Source organism: Heterodontus francisci, chromosome 24, assembly GCF_036365525.1.
Source record: "Heterodontus francisci isolate sHetFra1 chromosome 24, sHetFra1.hap1, whole genome shotgun sequence".
NCBI lineage: Eukaryota > Metazoa > Chordata > Chondrichthyes > Heterodontiformes > Heterodontidae > Heterodontus > Heterodontus francisci.
Genome location: NC_090394.1, coordinates 58,474,155 through 58,495,751, shown reverse-complemented (window position 1 = coordinate 58,495,751; position 21,597 = coordinate 58,474,155). Strand labels below are relative to the sequence as shown.

General features: G+C 41.2%; 1 protein-coding gene across 4 annotated transcripts in view; it reads left to right on the top strand.

The window, feature by feature from the left end:
* dnah3 (dynein axonemal heavy chain 3) overlaps positions 1 to 21,597 on the top strand; it is a 217,313-nt gene that overhangs the window by 176,961 nt on the left and 18,755 nt on the right. For all 4 annotated transcript variants that reach the window (XM_068056265.1, XM_068056264.1, XM_068056266.1 and 1 more), the window contains 7 exons: positions 903 to 1,059; positions 4,505 to 4,648; positions 6,223 to 6,889; positions 8,760 to 8,925; positions 10,822 to 11,038; positions 15,914 to 16,096; positions 16,681 to 16,879. In XM_068056265.1, coding sequence (XP_067912366.1) covers positions 903 to 1,059; positions 4,505 to 4,648; positions 6,223 to 6,889; positions 8,760 to 8,925; positions 10,822 to 11,038; positions 15,914 to 16,096; positions 16,681 to 16,879 — 1,733 coding nt within the window. The remainder of the gene's footprint in view (positions 1 to 902; positions 1,060 to 4,504; positions 4,649 to 6,222; positions 6,890 to 8,759; positions 8,926 to 10,821; positions 11,039 to 15,913; positions 16,097 to 16,680; positions 16,880 to 21,597) is intronic.

The following is a 21,597-nucleotide window of genomic DNA, read 5'->3' as shown; positions in this document are numbered from 1 at the left end:
TCTGTTGTTAACACTTATCTGGAAAGTCAATGCCTAATTTGTAGCCATTGTTTTTGGCCTCCACTCCAACTCCATTCCCTACCGACTCCATCCCTCTCCATGGCAACAACCTGAGATTAAGCCAGTCTGTCCGCAACCTTGGTGTCCTATCTGACCCCAAAATGAGCTTCCGATTACATATTTGTGCCATCACTAAGGCCGCCTATGTCCACCTACATAACATTGCTGACTTCGACCCTACCTCAGCTGATCAGTTGCTGAAACCCTCGTTCGTGCCTTTGTTAACTCTAGATTATTCCAATGCACTCCTGTCTGGTCTCCCACATTCTACTCTCTGTAAATTCAGGTCTCCAAACTCTGCTACCCACATCTTAACTCACACCAAGTCCTGCTCACCTATCACCCCTGTGCTCGCTGATTTACATTGGCTCCCAGTCAAGCAACATCTTGATTTTAAAATTCTCATCCTTGTTTTCAAATCCCTCCACGGCCTCGCCCCTCCCTATCTCTGTAATCTCCTGCAGCCCCACAACCCTCAGATATCTGCACTGATCCAAATCTGGCCTCTTGAGCATATTTTAATCACTGTACCTTTGGTGGCCGTGCCTTCAGTTGCCTAGGCCAGAAGTCTTGAATTCCCTCCCTACACCTTTCCGCGCATCTACCTCACTTTCCTCCTTTAAAACACTCTTTAAAACCTACCTCTGACCAAGCTTTGGTCCTCTAACCTAATATTTCCTTATGTGGCTCAGTATTATATTTTGTTTTATAATGTTCCTGTAAAGTGCCTTGGGATGTTTTATTCCATTAAAGACACTATATAAATATAAATTGTTGTTGTTGTTCTTATTGGCTAGGAAAATAACTTTAAAGTAAAATTGTCAAATTCTTCTATCTTTTAGATTGGGGAAGATGATGGTGCAAGCTACCATGGCAGTTTATAAGGCTGCAATGGACAATTTTCTTCCAACTCCTTCCAAATCCCACTATGTGTTCAATCTGCGAGATTTCTCCCGAGTGATTAAAGGAGTGCTGTTGTGTCCAAGCACTCATCTAAAGGTGGGTGATGAAACTTTTCTACAATGTTTGTGCCAACCACATTGTACCACTTGAATTGGACTTAAGGAAAGTTATTATGTAAAGCTACTGACACTGTTATGTGAAGTAAAAGACACTATATAGTTTGCAAAAATGCACCAGCCATCTACAGAATCCCAATTAAAAAATGTCTTTAAAAAAAACTTTCATGATCCTAATCAAAATAGAGCAGTACCATATTTCAGAAGGAAGACTACTTAATTATAGGCATACAGTGACATATAAAGCATATAGCTCCTTATGTATGTCACTGTTTCATGCTCAAGCGGTTTCTACAAAGAGATTTGAAACAAAACTGAGGATCCAAAACTGTACTCAAATAGAGTGTGCTGTTCCAACAATGGATATGCAGTGTAGTGTTTGGCTGATCAGTTTTGATTGCTTGGGCCTCCGGGTGGAGCTGCTGAGCAAGAGTGGAACAGTGGGAGTTTCCTGGAAGCTTCCGGGAGACATTTTGAATATGTCTCACAGACACAGGCTGCTGTTAAGACATGTGCTGCAATCTGTAAAGCCTTTCATAGTTATAATTAATGTGCTTTAAATAAACCAGTTGCTTATTTAATACAGTGTGATATCTGCATTGCTCATAGTTAAATCAGATATCAAAATTAAACCCAGTAACCCAGTGTAAACATAACAAAAACTTGGCGACGAAGATTAGTGAACAGAATCTAATTCTACCTGCTCCAGAACCTTTTCTCCCAACGCCAGGAAATCCTCTTTTGTGTTGGGAGCAATGGATTTTGGGGTTCAAGACCTACTTGCTCACTACGGGAATGGACAGCCCAGATAGAGCAGCAAACCTGAAGAAAGCAATACACGTACATTATTTAGGAGCAGAAGGGTAGCGTGTCTTCGAGCAGTTCACAGAAGATAAGTTTACATTTGATGTGGCAGTGAGCGCGCTCGAAAAATACTTTCGGCCAAAGAAAAGCTGATAGAGCGATACGCGTTCTGCCAGAGATCCCAGGGACATGGTGAGTCCATTAAACAATATGTGACAGCATTGCAGCAATTGGCATCTACATGTCAATTTGACACACTAACCAACAAACTGATTCGTGACCAATTAATTGAAAAAACTTCAATTCCACATATTAGGGAATATCTTCTCATGGAGGATGATGATTTAACCTTGGAAAAAGCCATAACCTTAGCAGTTCAAATCAAATCTGCCATGTTAGATTCAAAGAGGTTACACACACATGCACCCTTAGACTAAGGGATGCAGACACAGCTTGCCCGACCAGCTTCAATGCAAGGGTTAAGGACAAGAAAACATCAGCAACCTCATCAAAATGTGCCCCATCATGGTCAGTTACCTGCAAAACTATGCCCAAAGTGCAGAAATCCTCATCAAGTTACAATGCCATGTCCAGCTCGAGGGAAAAGGTGGAACCATTTTGTAAAGATGTGCAGGTCGTTCAAAGGAAAATACTTCATTGGTTCGACATGTAGGGGAATCCCTTCCTGAGAGTGAGGTACAGCATGTATATTCCATCACCAAAAGTAAAGCCCCTGGTAACTTTAAGCAATGCTCAGTCGAGATCACAGGCATCTGTGTCGCTTCCTATCAATGTAGGCGCGAAAGTATCTATTTTGAGTGACAAACTCTACCATCAGTATTTTTTGCAATTCTCTCTCACTCCTGCGACAAGCCTATGACGACACTATCATTCCAGTTTCGGGGATGATCATAATTCCAGTACGCTACATAAATGTCACCCGAGACAGCTTCACATTCTATATAGTTAAAGGCCGAAGCCTTATGGGGTAAATCTTTTCGATAGGCTTAGATTCAAACTGGTTGACCCCACTGGAGCACACACTGTGATTGATAAAACAAACATGGAAAAAAATGGGGATCAGGAGCTAGAACCTGATCAGAATGGTTCAGAGTCTGTTTCCGAAAGTGAAAGCCCAGATGACAGCCTGATGTCCGTCTTCAAAGACGAGCAGTGGAAATTGCTAAATCCAGAGGGCAAGAAGCGATATGACTGGGAATTTCTGCTTGGGTTCCAGTTCATAGCAGCTAGTACCCAAGAGCCAGATGGATTGCCAGCAATGAGCAGTGTTGTTCTTGACGAGATTAACCAGATCAAACCAATTAAAAGACCTTTGGACCTCTCAAGAATCCTGTCCTGGGCCTAGATCACACACCATCCTATGCAGATTTTGGAAGGCAGCCACAAAGTGGGTGATCAGGAGCAGTGCTAAATGTTGGATTAAGGAGGTCACAGCATGGGCAAAGGAGAGAGCCAAGGAAGATTATTACAAATATAACTGTAAATGATGAAATCTAGCTAAAGAAGTCTGAGAATGCATGGAAACCTGTATTAAAAGGTGATTATGTTTCTGATGATTCTGATGAGCAAAAACACAGGAACTATTCCGACAAGTGAGAAGCATCCTAAACAAGCTCATGCCACAGATGTTTCAACAATTGATGAAGCAGGTTCAGGAGCTGACAATTGATAGAGGAGAGGCTGAAGGAAGTGACCTAAGAGACTTTCCTATCTCAAAGACTATCTCTGTACTGAGAGAAAACAGACAAGTTGAACAATAAGAAATAACTTGATGTATATATGTTTGATGTTTAGAATACTTTAATTTTGAAAATAATGTCTTTAGTCAAAAGGGGGAAAAATGTAGTCTTTGATCATTTTGATTGCTTGTGCCTCCGGGTGGAGCTGCTGAGCAAGGGTGGAACTGTGGGAGTTTTTTGGAAGCTTCTGGGAGACATTTTGAATCTGTCTCACAGACACAGGCTGCTGTTAAGACATGTGCTGCAATCTGTAAAGCCTTTTATAGTTATAGGTAATGTGTTTTAAATAAACCAGTTGGTTATTTGACACAAGTGTGATACCTGCATTGCTCAGAGTTAAATCGGATATCGAAATTAAACCCATGTAAACAGAACAAATGGTCTCTCAGGAATGGTCACTGTTGATTTCTTTGTAGTGTAAGCTTAGTATTCAGTGCTGTCTCAGACAAGATTTGCTATATAGGCAGACTTAGCAAGGACTTTATTTAAGAAAAGACACTGCCTCAAATTGTGCTCTGAGCAATATGACAATGGATAGCATACAGTGAATACAGTGTCATGTAAATTTCATATCTAATGCTAGAAGAGCATGCCTGCTTTGAGGCAATGCTGGCTACTGCGCTTTACAAAGGAGTTCTTTAGTAAGCATTCATTCTGCAAAAATTGGAGCCCCTCAAGCATGAAAGCTGTGGAATACACGAGATGTTAAGTACATACTATAACAGCATTTACCTCCTGTACTACTGTTCTTCAATACTGAAGCTTTTTCCCTGAACTATTTATTTTGTACAAAAATAATACCCAAGATAGCACATTAGTGAAGTGCTTTAGTTACATGCTGTGAATGATTTCCTTTTCTAGGAGGAGGAAAAATTGATTCGTCTCTGGATTCATGAAGTTTACAGGGTTTTTTATGATAGATTGATTGCGGATAATGACAGACAGACATTCTTCAAAATAATTAAACAAACCACATCAAGTTTCTTCAAACAATCTGTTGATAAGGTAATTGCTGGTGCTTTTTGTGATTTTTTTTTTCTAGATGTTTAAAATTTCTCTGGTGCTACAGATGGTACTAAACAAAGAACAAAAAAAGAGGTTTACACCCCAAGCTCCTACCCATTCACTACCCCTTAATCTCATAATTACATTTTTAATGGTATAGTTTTGCAAATACTGTACTGCCCACTAAATCACCCTGAAGAGCTGCTTGTTTAATTCATAACATTGGATTGGGCAGCCCAGCACCTCAGTATCTTTTGCTATGCAACAATAGCATGAAGTTTTGTGCTACCTGCATGGCCTGTGTGCCATTCTTCAATAATATCATTGAAGAACACTGTGTGAGCCAAGCAGATAGCAGCCCCTGGGGCTACCTGCCCCTGGACAATTTAACGCAAATATGTGTAGTGCCACAACTAACAAATGTTTCCCCCATTTAGTTTCTAATCTTGGCTTTACCATTGGAATAAGCATTAACTGATGTTTCTGGAATCCATCTTTACAATACCATTGACAAAAGCCTAGCAGTAGGTCATCTCTCCACTTCTCTTAGCCAGTGAATTCTGTGAGGTATGAGGAGATCCAAGAGCTCCCATCATTCGGGCAAGTGATTTGTCAGAGTGCAACATCCTGCCAAAAAATCCTGCCATTCTTCCCTGAAATATTTCCTTTCAGTTTTTATCCCTCACTGACGTTTTAATCGGCAACATGTCTTAAGTGTTCAGTCTCTCACAGCCCACCTAAGAGTGAAGGGCATTTCAAGTTATTTAAAATTCGTGCTTAGATGGAAGTGGTGGTGGGTCAAGAAGAGCTGCATAAGCAGTTATTACAGTAACCAACTGAACAGGCACTCAGCTCCAGCCTACTCACTGGCATTTTTAATTCAAACTCCTAATTTTTAATAGTACCAGTGAGCAGAGCATATCTGGAGTATTATGGCCAGTTGGAAAGATCCTTCACTCTCAGACAGACTGAGAGAGGCAGGACACCAGCACCTTGAAAATGTGCTGCTGATTACAATTAATGTGCCAGTAAAAAAAAATAACTGGTACTGCAAGAAAAGAATGCTGCAACTGTCTGTAACTTTAGCCAATTCCCCCAAAGTTGTTCTACATTTTTCAGTGACTTCTTTCATGCAAAATTATTTGGCCTACGTATCATTTACTGCATTATGTGCTGCTGGTGCTGAAAATATTGGTGAGGAATTTCAAATGAATGTGTTAAGAATATGTAATTTCTTGTCCTCCAATTTTCTCTCTCAATTTCTGCCCCCTTATTCTTGGCAGCAAGAGACCACTGGTATCCCACTCAGCTAAGACAATGAGTAGGATTATTTAACTGTAAAGCCTCTCATAATCAAGTCAGAACATTCCCTCATTCAACATTCATAAGCATGCACATCCAGCAGTGGTTCCTGGATAATGAACAGGAATGGTTTGTTTTTTTTTTCTTGCTCTTTGTCTTGAGAATATTGAGCCCAGTTGTTGTACTACTAAAATAAGCTAACCCATTTCTTATCAAAAATGGAAAAAAAACAACCAAACCTTATACAATCTGTTTCCATTCATGTTCTGTAGGTTTTGAGCCATTTGACTCCATCGGGAAAAGTTACTGATGACAATATTCGCAGTCTGTTTTTTGGAGATTATCTAAAGCCAGAAGCTAATGTAAAGACTTATGATGAGATTGTAGATTTAAAACAACTTACATCAGTCATGGAATACTATCTGTCAGAGTATAACAATGTCAGTAGAACGCCAATGTCCCTGGTTATGTTCAGGTTTGCTATAGAGCACATCTCAAGAATATGCCGAGTGCTAAAGCAGGACAATGGCCACTTGCTTCTGGTTGGTGTTGGTGGAAGTGGCAGACAGAGTGCTACAAAACTGTCCACATTCATGAATGAATTTAATCTCTCCCAAATTGAAATTACGAAGAGCTATGGCAAGAGTGAATGGCGAGATGATGTTAAGCGAATAATGATCAAAACTGGCGTTGAAAGCAAACATACTGTCTTTATGTTTAATGATAGCCAAATTAAAGATGAGTCATTTGTGGAAGACATCAATACATTGTTGAACACAGGAGATGTTCCCAATATCTTCCCAGCAGACGAGAAAGCTGAACTCCTGGAAAAGATGCAAGGTGTGGCCAGGACAGATGGAAAGAGAATTGAGGCCACTCCACTGTCATTGTATAATTATTTTATTGAAAAAGTAAAAGCTAATCTGCACATTGTATTAGGTAAGATCCCATATTCCTACATTACAACAGTGACTATACTTCAATAAGTACTTTATTGGCTGTAAAGCACTTTGGGACATCCTGAGGTCATGAAAGGTGCTATAGAAATGTAAGTCTTTCCTTCTATCCATCCATCCATATCTGCCTGAACTTAAAAGTTAATTCAATTATGATATACTATATTATCTCAATTGATAATTCATGTTAGTTCAGAATTAAACCTGTCGGTATCCTCCAGTTCCAATTTGAATTTAGTTCAGATCAACCTAATGTCATTTGGCAAGAGCTGTTTATTGAAATGAATAACCCTGTTCTTCTGCATAATGGTACCAGATTATTTTACTCTTCCTTTTGTTAAGATAGACATTCTTCCATCAATCTAGGCACCAGTAGCAAAAACGTACTGCAAAATTAAAATGTACTGTTAGGTTTTAGCCACAGTATCTAATTTAACCAATCATCATTAGTTAGAATCACAGAAAAGTTACGGCACAGAAGGAGATCATTCAGCCCGTCGTGTCTGCACTGACTGAAAAACCTAGCCGCCCAATCTAATCCCACCTTCCGGCACCTGGTCCATAGCCTTGCAGGTTATAGCACTTCAGGTGCATGTCCAGGTACCTTTTAAAAGAGTTGAGGGTTTCTGCCTCCACCACCGATCCGGGCAGTGAATTTCAGACATCCACCACCCTCTGGGTGAAAAAGTTTTTCCTCATGTCCCCTCTAATCCTTCGACCAATCACCTTAAATCTGTGTCCTCTCCGCTAGGGGAAACCGGTCCTTCCTGTCTACTCTATCTAGGCCTCTCATAATTTTGAACACCTCAATTAAGTCACCCCTCAGTCTCCTCTGCTCTAGGGAAAATAACTCTAGCCTATCCAATCTTTCCTCATAGCTGCAACTTTCAAGCCCTGGCAACATTCTTGTAAATCTCCTCTGTACTTTCTCCAGAGCTTCCTGTAATGTGACCAGAACTGTACACAATACACCAGCTGTGGCCTAACCAGCATTTTATACCGTTCCAGCATTACATCCCTGCTTTTGTATTCTATATCTCAGCTAATAAAGGAAAGCATTCCGTATGCCTCCTTCACCACTCTATCTACCTCCTGCCACCCTCAGGGATCTGTGGACATGCACTCCAAGGTCTCTCACTTCTACCCCTCTCTATATCTTCCCTTTAATTGTGTTTTCCCTCGCATTGTTTGCCCTCCCCAAATGCATTACCTCACACTTTTCTGGATTGAATTCCATTTGCCACTTTTCCACCCACTCAACCAAACCATTGATATCTTTCTGGAGTCTACAGCTATCCTCCTCACAATCAACTATATGGCCAATTTTTTTGTCATCTGCAAACTTCCCAATCATGCCTCCCACATTTAAGCCCAAATCATTAACATAGAAACAAACAGCAAGGGACCCAACACTGAGCCCTGTGGAATGCCACTGGAAACCACTTTCCATTTGCAAAAACATTCGTTGACCACTACTCTTTGTTTCCTGTCACTGAGCCAATTCTGGATCCAACTTGCCAAATTCCCCTGTATCCCATGGGCTTTCATTTTTCTGACCAGTCTGCCATGTGGGACCTTGTCAAATGCCTTACTTGAACAAATTGACTAAATAAAGAAAGTTTTATGTGTATTGGGCTGCTCATCTATTTGGTGAATGAGTAGAAAACCCTTGCTCTACAAGTTTTAAACCAATCATTTTCCCCTCATAATAAAGCTTTCAGCTATGGATTTAACAATGTGGGCAAATCAGTATTCTGACTCAAAATGGGTTATTTTTGCAATATAAGATTTTAGTGCATCAATTTATTTCCACGCGTTTCCTGAAATGCCTTATAGGATATTTTATTTTACAGTCATGAGTCCAATTGGAGATGCCTTTCGGAATCGTTTGCGAATGTTCCCATCACTTATAAATTGCTGTACCATTGATTGGTTCAAAGTTTGGCCAAGTGATGCTTTAGAAATGGTGGCACACAAATTTTTGGAAGATGTAGAATTGGACTATGAAGTCAGGAAAGAGTAAGTCTGCAGGTGACATTAGTTTCATTGTAGCAACTCATTTCTATACTGTCTACAACGTTTTTAAAAAAAGTGTTTGCAAATATACAGTAGATAACCTTGGAACAACCTTAAAAATTGCAATAAAATGGGAATTTTTATAAAGCTGGAAGCAACAAAAGTTAAGAGATCAAACCTTATTTGCCTAAATTTCATACACTGTATTCACCCTTGTTATCCTGTAACATTTTAAAAACTGAAGAAAAATGTGCACGTCTTGTCAGTTTTTCTAACACTGCAGAGAATTCTGTGAGTTTTATGATGGCAATCAGAAGTCATCAATGTCTGCACTTTTCCTTCCAGTATATAAAATTCATCAAATGTTTCCCTATCTTTTGACTCAAAGAATCGATACAGAACACACAGTGCAGAACCAACCATTTTAACTTTGTAATTTCCAGCTCTAGCATAAATTCATTAACATCCTCTGCAATCTGTTTCCAGGTCTTTCAGAGAAGAAATGATTAAAACACAAAAGCAGCAATTCATTGGTCATCTTAATTTCAGACTTCCTTTTCCTACCCCAGTTCTCATTTTTATCTCAGTCCTTCAAGACATTTTCTTTTCTTTTCGGAATTCTAGAAAATGCCATGATTCTGTGTGAGTAGCTTGTGAATCCTCAATTCCTTTAAATTGTTCAAAACATCCATTATGTTAGCGCAGCAGCAAGTCACAGCACTTTTTTGAGCCAACTGGAAATTCCTCACCAATATAACACTAACAACCAAGTGGAAACCAGCTCAAACTAGTTATTAGGCAAGTTGACCATCAAACCCAAATAGATTGAGAAGTGAAAGCCTCCAGTTTCAGGGTGACAAGTCTCAATAAAGTGGGATTCCTGCACGCCATACATGCATTTATGTAGGAATTGCAATAAACGAATTTATAATAAAACAAATCTTTCACAATTGGAAGGATTGAAGAAAGATGCAATTTTAGAAATGCTTGTGTTAAAATGGAAATTTCAATTAAATTGCATATAAATGGACACGACTCGAGATTTTATTACCAATTTTCTTTCGATCCGATCAGCATTTTAATTTGTCCATCTGTTTAGCCTTTATACTAAATAATAGTGAATGCTGCACAGTATCTGCAATAACACTGTTGACTGTTTATACTGAAAATTCATTGATGGTGGAAAGCAAACACACGAGTATGACATCAGTGAAGAGACAGCGGATATATAATAGTCAACTATGAAGTGTTCCACAGCATATTCTCAAGTAAGGCTGACAGGATAAGACAGAAATATGTTATGAATGCGCTATGGTCACATCATAAATGGAAGTGTTGCATGGTTGTTGTAAAGTTCTGCTTCCAACAGTTGTAATAAGCTTCTAGCTTTTTTTAAAAAAAAAACATCCACAGCAAGTATCTTTTTAGGGAAAACTGCATTGTGGGTGCCACTTGTCATTGTGCAGTTATACAAATATCTTTACAGTCACTGGTATTTTTCCACACATGCGTACAATTAGTTTTCATACAAAGAAATTTACTTCTCTACCTTCAGTATTCCAGTTGATGTTGCAAGTTATATTTTTGCTGAGCTAATTCACAATACTCCATCTATTACTTTTGTCATAGTTCAGCACACAGTTTACATGAAGATCTTGCACAATTTTCTGTTATTTGATCATTTATAATTTCTAAAAGTGTGACATTTTGACAAAAAGTAATGTGAAAGATAATTTAGAAGCAATTTTAAAATGGTGAACATTGATTAACCAACCATGCGGTAATATAGTATCCTTTTAAATGTGCGTTTAAAATACTTCAATTGTAAATACGTGTAACATGAAACAGACAAAAATACCATTGTAAACATAAGCCTTGAGGATGTCCATGTTTTTGCAGAGTTGTTGCACTGTGTAAGTATTTCCAAGAGAGTGCAAGAAACCTTTCAACTCAATATTTTTCAACATTGCGGAGGCATAACTATGTGACACCTACCTCCTACCTGGAGTTAATCCTGACCTTCAAAGTTCTGCTTAATAAAAAGAGGCATGAAGTTGATCTGATGAGAAACCGTTATCTTGTTGGTCTAGAGAAACTAGACTTTGCATCTTCACAAGTGAGTTTACTGACTACTTGGTCTTATCCTCCCATTTCTGATTGTTTTTATGCTGTCCGAAATGACCTGTTACTTATTTTCTATAGATAAATAAACTCTTAAGAACAACATGAAAATGGCAGAGAAAAGACCTTTGATTCTAATTCTTCTGATGCACAAGGGGTGTGTTTATTCTGCAAGTTAAATGCCACAATGAAGTGCTTTGCACCTTGCAGTTATGTGAAAATAGGAATATAACTAAGGAATCTGAGTTTATCAACAAATGGTGTATAACTCTAGTGTGGTGTCAGATTTGTTGATCCCACTGACAATCTTTTTGATGTGTGGATTTGACTTAAAAGCTTTTATATTGGATTTAGTATGGTTCTGAGATTACTTTTATTGGGTCTTCCTGGCCACCGGTGTCTTATCAAATTAGTAAGTGGGGTTGCTATCAGCAGCACCTGATCCACTTATTGGTCCTAACACTCCACTAAATCCAAAAGGCCAGAATTTACTGCCAAAATAATGGCATGTTTTATGTGCATGCCATTATTAATGTGTAAATCATCCAGCAACATGGCAAGGAAGAGAAACCCTCTGAATTGTGAATCACCAATTTCTGGCTGGTTTGCGCTGCTCTGCCATAAGCCTTACAAAAAATTGCCTTCAACTGTAATTAATTGGCAATTAAACTCACTGCGGAAAGTGAAGGCTGGTACATAACAGCGTAAGTATCTTGTTAATGATGCGATAGATTTTCCTGCAATGCTACTCAACTCTTGGACCCAGAAACAGAATGATTGAAACTGCGGAGTTTCATTCTTACAGTTCGTAAATTGTGGTTGGAGACTTTTAAAATGTTAAATTTAACATTTTTTTTCTGACTTTTCTTTCCATCTCTTTTCTCTCTCTTTCTTAATCCAATCTTTCTTTCTCTTTCTATATCTGAATTGACTCTAATTCATCCTATTTTCTTCTCCATTGCTGCTCTGCTTCTTTTCAAACGTTAAATTTAATTGGTTAAAGAGATGGTCAGAGCTCCCAGATTCCTGGTTGCCCTCATCCTCAGAAAAATTTTGAGATGAAGGGTGAGGGGAAAAGTCAAACTTACAATCCACACCTCAAAGATGCCCCACTCCAGCAAGTTCTGGACCCCCATAAAAGCAAAAATGAAACAGAAACACAAAATGCTAGAAACACATAGCAGGTCAATCCGCATCTGGGTATAGAACAGACAAGTTAATGTTCCAAGTGTAACCCTTCATTAGAACTAGAAAGCTTTAAGGAATGGAAGTAAAGAAAAGGATCATATACATGAGAGAGGAAGTAAGGACATAATATATAATTAGAGAGGCGAAATAAGATGCACAGGGGTCTGGGAGAGGCAAATAGCACTAGAGCCATAGAACAGTTCAGAAATAGGAGGTTCTGATAAAGGGTCATCAACCTGAAATGTTTACTCTGTTTCTCTCTCCACCTATGCTGCCAGACCTGCTGAGTATTTCCAGCTTTTCTGTTTTTATTTCAAATTTTCAAAGGGCTGTGGAGGCTCAGTCATTGAGTATGTTCAAGACTGAGATCAATAGATTTCTACCTATTAAAAACATCAAGGGATATGTGGATAGTGCAGGAAAATGGTGTTGAAGTAGAAGTTCAGCCATGATCTCATGAATGGTGAAGCGGACTCAAGGGCCTATTCCTGCTCCTATTTCTTATGTTCTTATGCAGCTGCAGTATTTTGCTTTTGAGAAGTAGGAGGGATCAGGCAGTGGGCAAATGCGAGGCAGACTAAGATGGGTTTACAGTGCATGTACGTAAATGCATGGAGCGTGGTAAATACAGTTGGTAAATTGCAGGCACAAATTGGGACTATGATTATGATGACAATACAGACACCAGGCTCAAGGAAGGGGGAGGGTTGGGAACTTAATATTCCTGGCTACATTAATTCAGACAAGATAGGGAAGGAAAAAAAGGAGGGGGATGGCAGAATTGATTAAAGAAAGTACCACAGTACTGGTGAGGAATAATGTAGTTGAGGGGCAAAGACAAGAGTTTATTTGGTTAGAATTAAAGAACAATCTTGTTACATTACTGGATGTATACTATAGGCCACCAAATAGTGGGACGGAGATGGAGGAGCAATTTGCAGGTAAATTACAGAAAGATGTAAGAACTAGAGTAGTGATAATGGAGGACTCCAATTATCCTAAAATAGACTGGTATAGTGAGAGGTTAAAGGGCAAAGTGGGTGAGGAATTCCTGAAACGTGGACAAGAGAACTTTTTTGATCAATGTGTGGCAAGCCCAACGAGGAAAGAAGCTGTGCTGGATCTAGTTCTGGGGAATGAAGTGTAGCATTTTTCAGTGGGAGAGAATTTGGGGAACAGTGATCATAATATCACCAGGTTTAGAACAGTTATGGAAAAGGACAAGGCATGATTAAGCATACAAATACTTAACTGGAGAAGGGCTAACTTCAGTGAGTTGTAAAAGGATCTCACCTAAGCTAGAGCTCCCTGGATGACTAAAGATATAAAGATTAAAATGGGACAAAGAAGGAGGCTTATGACAGTTGTAAGGTTCGTAATACAGTAGAGAACCAAGCTGAATGTAGAAAGTGCAGAAGAGAGCTAAAAAAGGGTTATGGGGGGTGGTGGTGGGGGAGAAAGACTATGATAGTAGATTAGTGGGTAACATAGAGGGAATCCAAAAGTATTTTATAAACACATGAATATTGAAAGGGAAGTTAATGGAAAAGTGGGGCCAATTAGGGCCAGAAAGGTAACCTCCTTATGGAAGCAGAGGGCATGGCTGAGGTGTAGATGAGTACTTTGCATTTGTCTTTACTAGAGAAGAGGATGCTGCCAATGTAGCAGTAAAGGAGGAGGCTGTAGCGATATTGGATAGGATAAAAATAGAGGAGAAACTTAAAAGGTTGGAAGTCTTCAAAGTAGAAATGTCACTCGGTCCAGATGGGGTGGATGTATCTTAGGGGATGGATTTTACTGGGCCCCCCAACGTCGGGCTCCAAGGCAGGGGGACAGAAGATGGTTCTGGCAGAGGCCCACCATGGAGCCCGACACTGGCCCAACCCAATCCTCCCAGCAGTGGCAAGGCTCCGTGGGCACACCCCCACCAGCCGCTGGGCAACGTGACTTCAATTTTAATATTTAACTCAATAAAATGAATTCATTTAAACATAGTTACCAGCAATCTTTCAGGCCTGCCGCGATCTTCATGCAGTGGCTAGCACTTCTGTGTCTTCAATTACAAAGCAGGCGTAATGCTGGTGGGGAGGTGGGGGAGTTAACATTTTCAGTGTGGGGAGGGGGGGATGGGGTCAAATAAATAATGGGTGTAAGGGACGGTGAGAAGGAATGAACTTTAAACTTTGTGCTCGAGAGGGAAGGTCAGATTGAAAAGGTTAGTGTTTTGGCAGAGTAGGGAGAAGGGCACACAGTTAATATAATTGTTAATGGGGGTGGGAAAGGGGTATTAGAATTTTATTTGTTAAATTCTGGGGGTATATCTTTACAAATGTAAATATGCTGGCAGGGTTGGCTGCCCTTTAAAAATGGCACCAGTGCCTGTGCACAGGCAGCTGACACGGTACCAGATAGCTCGCTCCCTCCACGTGATTGCAGGGGGTGGGGGTTGCAGGCCACCCCGGCTATTTAAATGAGCCGCCGCATGGGAGATTGCAGTGGCTCTGCGGGGTGCGGGCTGCCATTTTTTGAGCCCGCCACAGCTCCAGCCCTAGGTTACTGATGGAAATAAGGGTGGAAATTGTGGAGGCTCTGGTCCAAATCTTCTAATCCTCCTTGGATATGGGGGTGGTACCAAAAGACTGGAAAATTGCAAGTGCTACACCACTGTTCCAAAAAAATGAGAAGGCGAGCACCGCAGCCTCACAGCTCCAGCGACCCGGGTTTGGTTCTGGGTAATGCCTGTGCAGAGTTTGCTAGTTCTCCCTATGACCACGTGGGTTTCCTCCCACATGCCAAAGACTTGTGTGTTGATAGGTAAATTGGCCATTGTAAAAATTGCCCCTAGTGTAGGTAGGTGGTAGGAGAATTGAGGGAAGGTGGGGATTTGAGAGGAAAATGGGATTAATGTAGGATTAGAATAAATGGGTCGTTGATGGTCGGCGCGGACACGTTGGGCTGAAGGGCCTGTTTCGGTGCTGTATCTCTCTATGACTCTATGACTCTAAAACTGGAAACTACAGACCGGTCAGTCTAATGTCGGTGGTGGGAAAACTTTTAGTGACAATAATCCGGGACAAAATTAATCAGCATTTGGAAAAGTCTAGGTTAATAAATAAATCAGCATGGATTTGTTAAGGGCAAATTGTATGTGACTATCTTGATTGAGTTCTTTGATGAAGTAACCTTTGAAGAGGGTAGTGTGGTTTATGTTGTGTATGTGGATTTTCAAAAGGCATTTGACAAAGTGTCACATAATAGACTTGTTAGAAAAATTAAGGCCTGCAGGATTATAGGGACAGTGACAGTGGGGGTAACTTTCACCTTCCCTATTTACGCAATAAACTGATGGAGTGGATCGTCGCTTGTTATAGAACCTGCCCAATTTTCATTCCTAAATCAATAAAAATGAAAATTGGGCAGCTTCTAAACAGGCAGGAAATCTGCTGAGTTTGCCACCTATGAGGTGAAGGTGAAAATTAATTCTTTTAATTCAGGCAAAGTAGTCTTGGGATTCCTGTATTTTGTACTCTGGTAAATTCTTTCCACATCATATTGGATCACTACGCTGATGATTCAGTATTAAGTACTCAATATGACCATATTAACATTTTACATAGCTATTTCCAATGGTTGCCTGCTATTAACGATCAGTAATATATATAGAATTGTGACCCATCACCAGGTGTCCGTAATGCAGAGGGAGCTAACAGACCTGCAGCCGGAGCTGATTAAGACTTCTGCCGAGACTGACAAGATGATGATAAAAATTGAAGAGGAAACAGTTGAGGTTGATGCCAAAAGGGAGTTGGTTGCAGCAGATGAAGCAGTGGCTAATGAGGCTGCAGCTGCTGCACAAGAAATTAAGGTACAACACAGTGAGCCTTCCTGTTATTAATTATTAATGAATTCTTTCACAGTAATGTTGTTCTTAACTGGGATTTTCCAAATTACCTTCTAGAGTGTAGTTGTAATGATGAAGAACATTAATAAAGATTGATATGGAACCCTGGTTTCTGTGACTGCATGGTACTAATTAAATTAGTGTTTTAGCCCTTTCTATTAATTAGCATTGTCAAGATGTGCTAATTATATCTAAAGATAAATTAATGGGTGTGCCACAAACTTAATCAATCATTAAAATAAAGTGGTAAACTATGTTTTAACTAAGTAATCATTGATAATGCTCCTTTGTTTACTGACGTTAAACATTTTGCAGACTTAATTAAAAGTGATCACACAGTGATCTGATTAACATATTATTGTGGTCCAGGAAGCAAATTGGGAACTGAAATTATGTTCTCAGAAATGAACTACTGACGAGAATTACTTGCTAGGGCTCCTGTTGTCGCACTGAAGTTGTCTTTTTTCTGCAACAAGATATTCTACACATCACTAGAAACGTATTCTTCAATTTAATATAATGTTTTACTTTTTGGAATGTTTTTGTAGGATGAATGTGAGGGCGATCTTGCAGAAGCCATGCCAGCACTAGAGGCTGCCGTGGCAGCGCTGGATACCTTGAAGCCTGCTGACATCACAGTTGTAAAGACTATGCAAAATCCACCGGGTCCTGTAAAGCTGGTGATGGAAAGTATCTGTGTAATAAAAGGGATAAAACCAGAACGAAAACCAGATCCAACTGGATCAGGTATGGTATTAACTTATTCATAACATTACTTTAACTCGTTCATTATAACTGTTTTACTTAAGGTAACAATAATTGCAGTCAGGGAAACCTAAGGAATGGCTATCCTGGAAGATCTAATTTGAAACTGCTGAACCAGATCATAAACTGGTAAGCCAAAACTGCAGTGGTGATAACAAAGCTCGGTGATATGTGTAGTTCTACATTGGAAAAAAGAGTTTCATTAAAGTAATGCCTTTCATGACAGCCAGATGCCTCAAAGCACCTCACAGCCATGACCAAGTGGCTCACCACATGCAGATTCTGCTTCTACACTATCCTCCAAATTATGTTCAGTCTCAGTATCTGAGCTGATGGCTCTTTTTTTAATATTCGTTCGTGGGATATGGGCTTTGCTGGCTAAGCCAGCATTTATTGCCCATCCCTAATTGCCCTTGAGAAGGTAGTGGTGAGCTGCCTTTTTAAACCACTGCAGGCCTTGGGGTGTAGGTATACCCACGTTACTGTTAGCAAGGGAGTTCCAGGTTTTGACCCAGCGACAGTCAAGGAATGGTAATATAGTTTCAAGTCAGGATGGTGTGTGGCTTGGAGGAGAACTTGCAGGTGGTGTTGTTCCCATGCATCTGCTGCCCTTGTCCTTCTAGGTGGTAGAGGTCACAGGTTTGGAAGGTGCTGTCGAAGGAGCCTTGGTGCGTTGCTGCAGTGCATTTGTAGATGTGACACACTGCTGCCACTGTGTGTCGGTGGTGAAGGGAGTGAATGTCGAAGGTGATGGATGGGGTGCCAATCAAGCGGGCCGCTTTGTCCTGGATGGTGTTGAGCTTCTTGAGTGTTGTTGGATCTGTACGCATCTAGGCAAGTGGAGAGTATTCCATTACACACCTGACTTGTGCCTTGTAGATGGTGGACAAGCTTTGGGGAGTCAAGAGGTGAGTTACATGCCACAGAATTCCCAGCCTCTGACCTGCTCTTGTAGCCACGGTATTTATGTGGCTGGTCCAATTCAGTTTCTGGTCAATGGTAACGCCCAGGATTTTGATAGTGGGGAATCTAGCAATGGTAATGCCATTGAACATCAAATTTTCCACATTGTCGGGTAGATGCAAGTGTTGTAGCTGTACTGGAACAACTTGGCTAGGGACACGGCAAGTTCTGGATCACAGGTCTTCAGTACTATTGTTGGAATGTTGTCAGGGCCCATAGCCTTGGCAGTATCCAGTCCCTTCAGTCGTTTCTTGAGATCACGCAGAGTGAATTGAATTGGCCGAAGACTGGCATCTGTGATGCTGGTGACTTCAGGAGGAGGTAGAGATGGATCATCAACTTGGCACTTCTGGCTGAAGATTGTTGCAAATGCTTCAGCCTTATCTTTTGCACTTATGTGCTGGGCTCCCCCATCATTGAGGATGGGGATATTTGTGGAGCCACCTGCTCCAGTTAGTTGTTTAATTGTCCATCACCATTCATGACTGGATGTGGCAGGATTGCAGAGTTTAGATCTGATATGTTGGTGATGGGATCGCTTAGCTCTATCGCAAGCTGCTTACGCTGTTTGGCATGCAAGTAATCCTGGGTTGTAGTTTCACCAGGTTGACACTTCATTTTGAGGTATGCCTGGTGCTGCTCCTGGCATGCCCTCCTGCACTCTTCATTGAACCAGGGTTGGTCCCCTGGCTTGATGGTGATGGTAGAGTGGGGGATATGCCGGGCCATGAGGTTACATTTTGTGGTTGAGTACAATTCTGCTGCTGATGGCCCACAGCTCCTCATGGATGCCTAGTTTTGCATTGCTAGATTTGTTTGAAATCTATCCCATTTAGCACAGTGGTAGTGCCACACAATACAATGGAAGGTATCATCAATGTGAAGATGGGACTTTGTCTCCACAAGGACTGTGCAGTGGTCACTCCTACCAGTACTGTCATGGACAGATGCATCTGCGACAGGCAGATTAGTGAGGACAAGTACATTTTTCCCTCTTGTTGGTTCCCTCACCACCTGCCGTAGACCCAGTCTAGCAGCTATGTCCTTTAGGACTCGGCCAGCTCGGTCAGTAATGATGCTACCGAACCACTCTTGGTGATAGACATTGAAGTCCCTCACCCAGAGTACAGTCTGGGCCCTTACCACCCCCAATGCTTCCTCCAAGTGGTGTTCAACATGGAGGAGTACTGATTCATCAGCTGAGGGGGGCGGTAGGTGGTAATCAGCAGGAGGTTTCTTTGCCCATGTTTGACCTGATGCCATGAGACTTCATGAGGTCTGCAGTCAATGTTGAGGGCTCCAAGGGGAACTCCCTCCAGACTGTATACCACTGTGCCACCACCTCTGCTGGTCTGTGCTGATGGTGGCAGGACATACCCGGGGATCGTGATGGCGGTGTGTGGGACATTGTAAGGTATGATTCAGTGAGTATTGGTAGATTGGTAGGTGAGTGAGGGCTTCCAGTGCAGTTTTGAGAGAAGTCTCAAGTGTTAGCAAACAAGTGAGAATGCCAGAATGAACAAATCAAAAATGCCACAACCATTACTGCAACACATCAAGTGAAAGAATTTGGAAGCCAAATTCTGCATGCCGATGGTGTTATACTGACTTCAGCAAGTAAAGAATATAACCGGTTTATAGTCAGTTTTTTAACAATAGTTTTTGAGTATACAATAAATGCCATTTGAAACCAGAAACCTCCCTCGTCTTTTTTTGTTTTAAATAGATCATTTTCATGGTTTGTTGTGACACCATGAAATTTACAATTTAAATACATGAAATAGTGAAATTCACGATTCTTACAATGTCATGACTGTAAAATTTGACCGTGAATTTGATAGGGCCCTAACTATGATGCCATTAGAACCCTACTGTGATTTTAATGTATCGAAATGGAAGTTCCATCCAGCACTGATGCTGTTGAGTAAACCCAGCAGGATTGGGTCCAAGGTCCTTTGGAAGCAGTATTTAAATGAGCACTCACCTACAAACGCTTAGGTATAGGTATCTGCAATTGCATTTTTTGATTTCCACAGGAGTGTGTGCCTTGGGGATTGCTTTGTTTCTGCATTTATTCTGCTTACACTTCTTAAATAAGCACACAACTTATGATGGATGCCATTCTTGCCACTTTGATTTGGTTGTATTACCAAAGTACTTCATTGGCTGTAAAGCACTTTGGGATACCCAGTATGTGAAAGGCACTATAGCAATGCAAGTTCTTTTTTCTTTAAACTATTTGTGTTTGAGGCTTGATCACCATCTGACTTGCATTTTTCCAAGAAGGTTGTCGCAGAGCTCTGCATCCTCCTGCAACAAGACCACTGCCTGCTGCTTCAGGTGGCTATGGTTTTCTGTGGCAGTAACAGTCACCATAGACCTTAACTTCTTTGCATAAGGATCTTTCCAAGGTGCTGCAGAAGATAATTCCCACATCTCTCAGTTCATAAGTGCAGTAGGAAATACAGCAATACCCTCTTTGCCAGGGCCAGCTACTAACTAACTTTCCCAATGGATGCCAGCAATTAGAATGAAAGGGCTCTAGGACATGCTTCCGTGCTGGCTGGCTTCTCCGATTTGCAAGGAGTCATGGACATCACACATGTAGTCCCATAGACTTGGCCACACTTGCTATGAACTTTCCATGCAAAGCAATGAGAGGTAGTGCTCCCCAGGTGAACAATACTCAGATAACAAATCAATGCAAGCTGTAAAAACAGGGGGGCTAAATTAGATAGCTCCTAATAATGAGTGTGGAGATTGTGATGTAGTATTACCCCCACCCCGTTGCTTCCAATGGGCATGCTGCCTGCTAATTTGCATGATTGTTGCATGCAGCCAGTGCTAAGACTGTATGCATCAGCAGGGGGCCCAAGTTTGTGCAAGACTAGCACCACTTAGTTAGCCTGCATTACATAGAGCCAGCTTGCACCTCTTAAAGGGGAAATGTATTCTGGCTGGAGCAGGTGCTGCAACTGTTTGCGGAAGAGTCTGAGCGGGAAGAAGAGTGAATAATGGCACAACATGGAAGAACGTGATCTATAAGGTTCTCTGACGCTGCATTAAACACCTTGGTGGGGAAGAGGAGAGAGGTCCTTTATCTACCGAGGTCCAGGAGGCCCTCCAGATGAACTGTGCAAAGACAGTGGGAGCAGTTAACCATGGCAGTCAATGCAAGCAGTCAAGCCCCGAGAAACAAGATTCAGTGCTGAAAGTAGTTCAGTGACCTCACACCAATAATCAAGGTCAGTGAATTCATCTTCAAATGCCATATCCCACCAGCCTCATACCTGCAACCTCTACCATCTAGAAGGACAAGAGCTGCAAACCCAGCCCTGTTGACCCTGCAAAGCCCTCCTTACTAACATCTGGGTACTTGTGACAAATGTGAGAGAGCTGTCCCACAGATTAGTCAAGCAGCAGCCTGACATAGTCATACTCACAAAATCATACTTTAGAGACAATGTTCCAGACATCACCATCCTCAGGTATGTCCTGTCCCCCAGCAGAGGTGGTGGCACAGTGGTATACAGTTGAGAGGGAGTTGCCCTGTGAGTTGTTAACATTGACTCTGGACCCCATGACGTCTCATGGCATCAGGTCAAACACGGGCAAGGAAACCTCCTGCTGATTATCACCTACCGTGCGCTCCCCCCTCCCTGCCTCAGCTGATGAATCAGTGCTTCTTCATATGAACACCAATTGGAAGAAGCACCAAGGTAGCAAGGGCACAGATT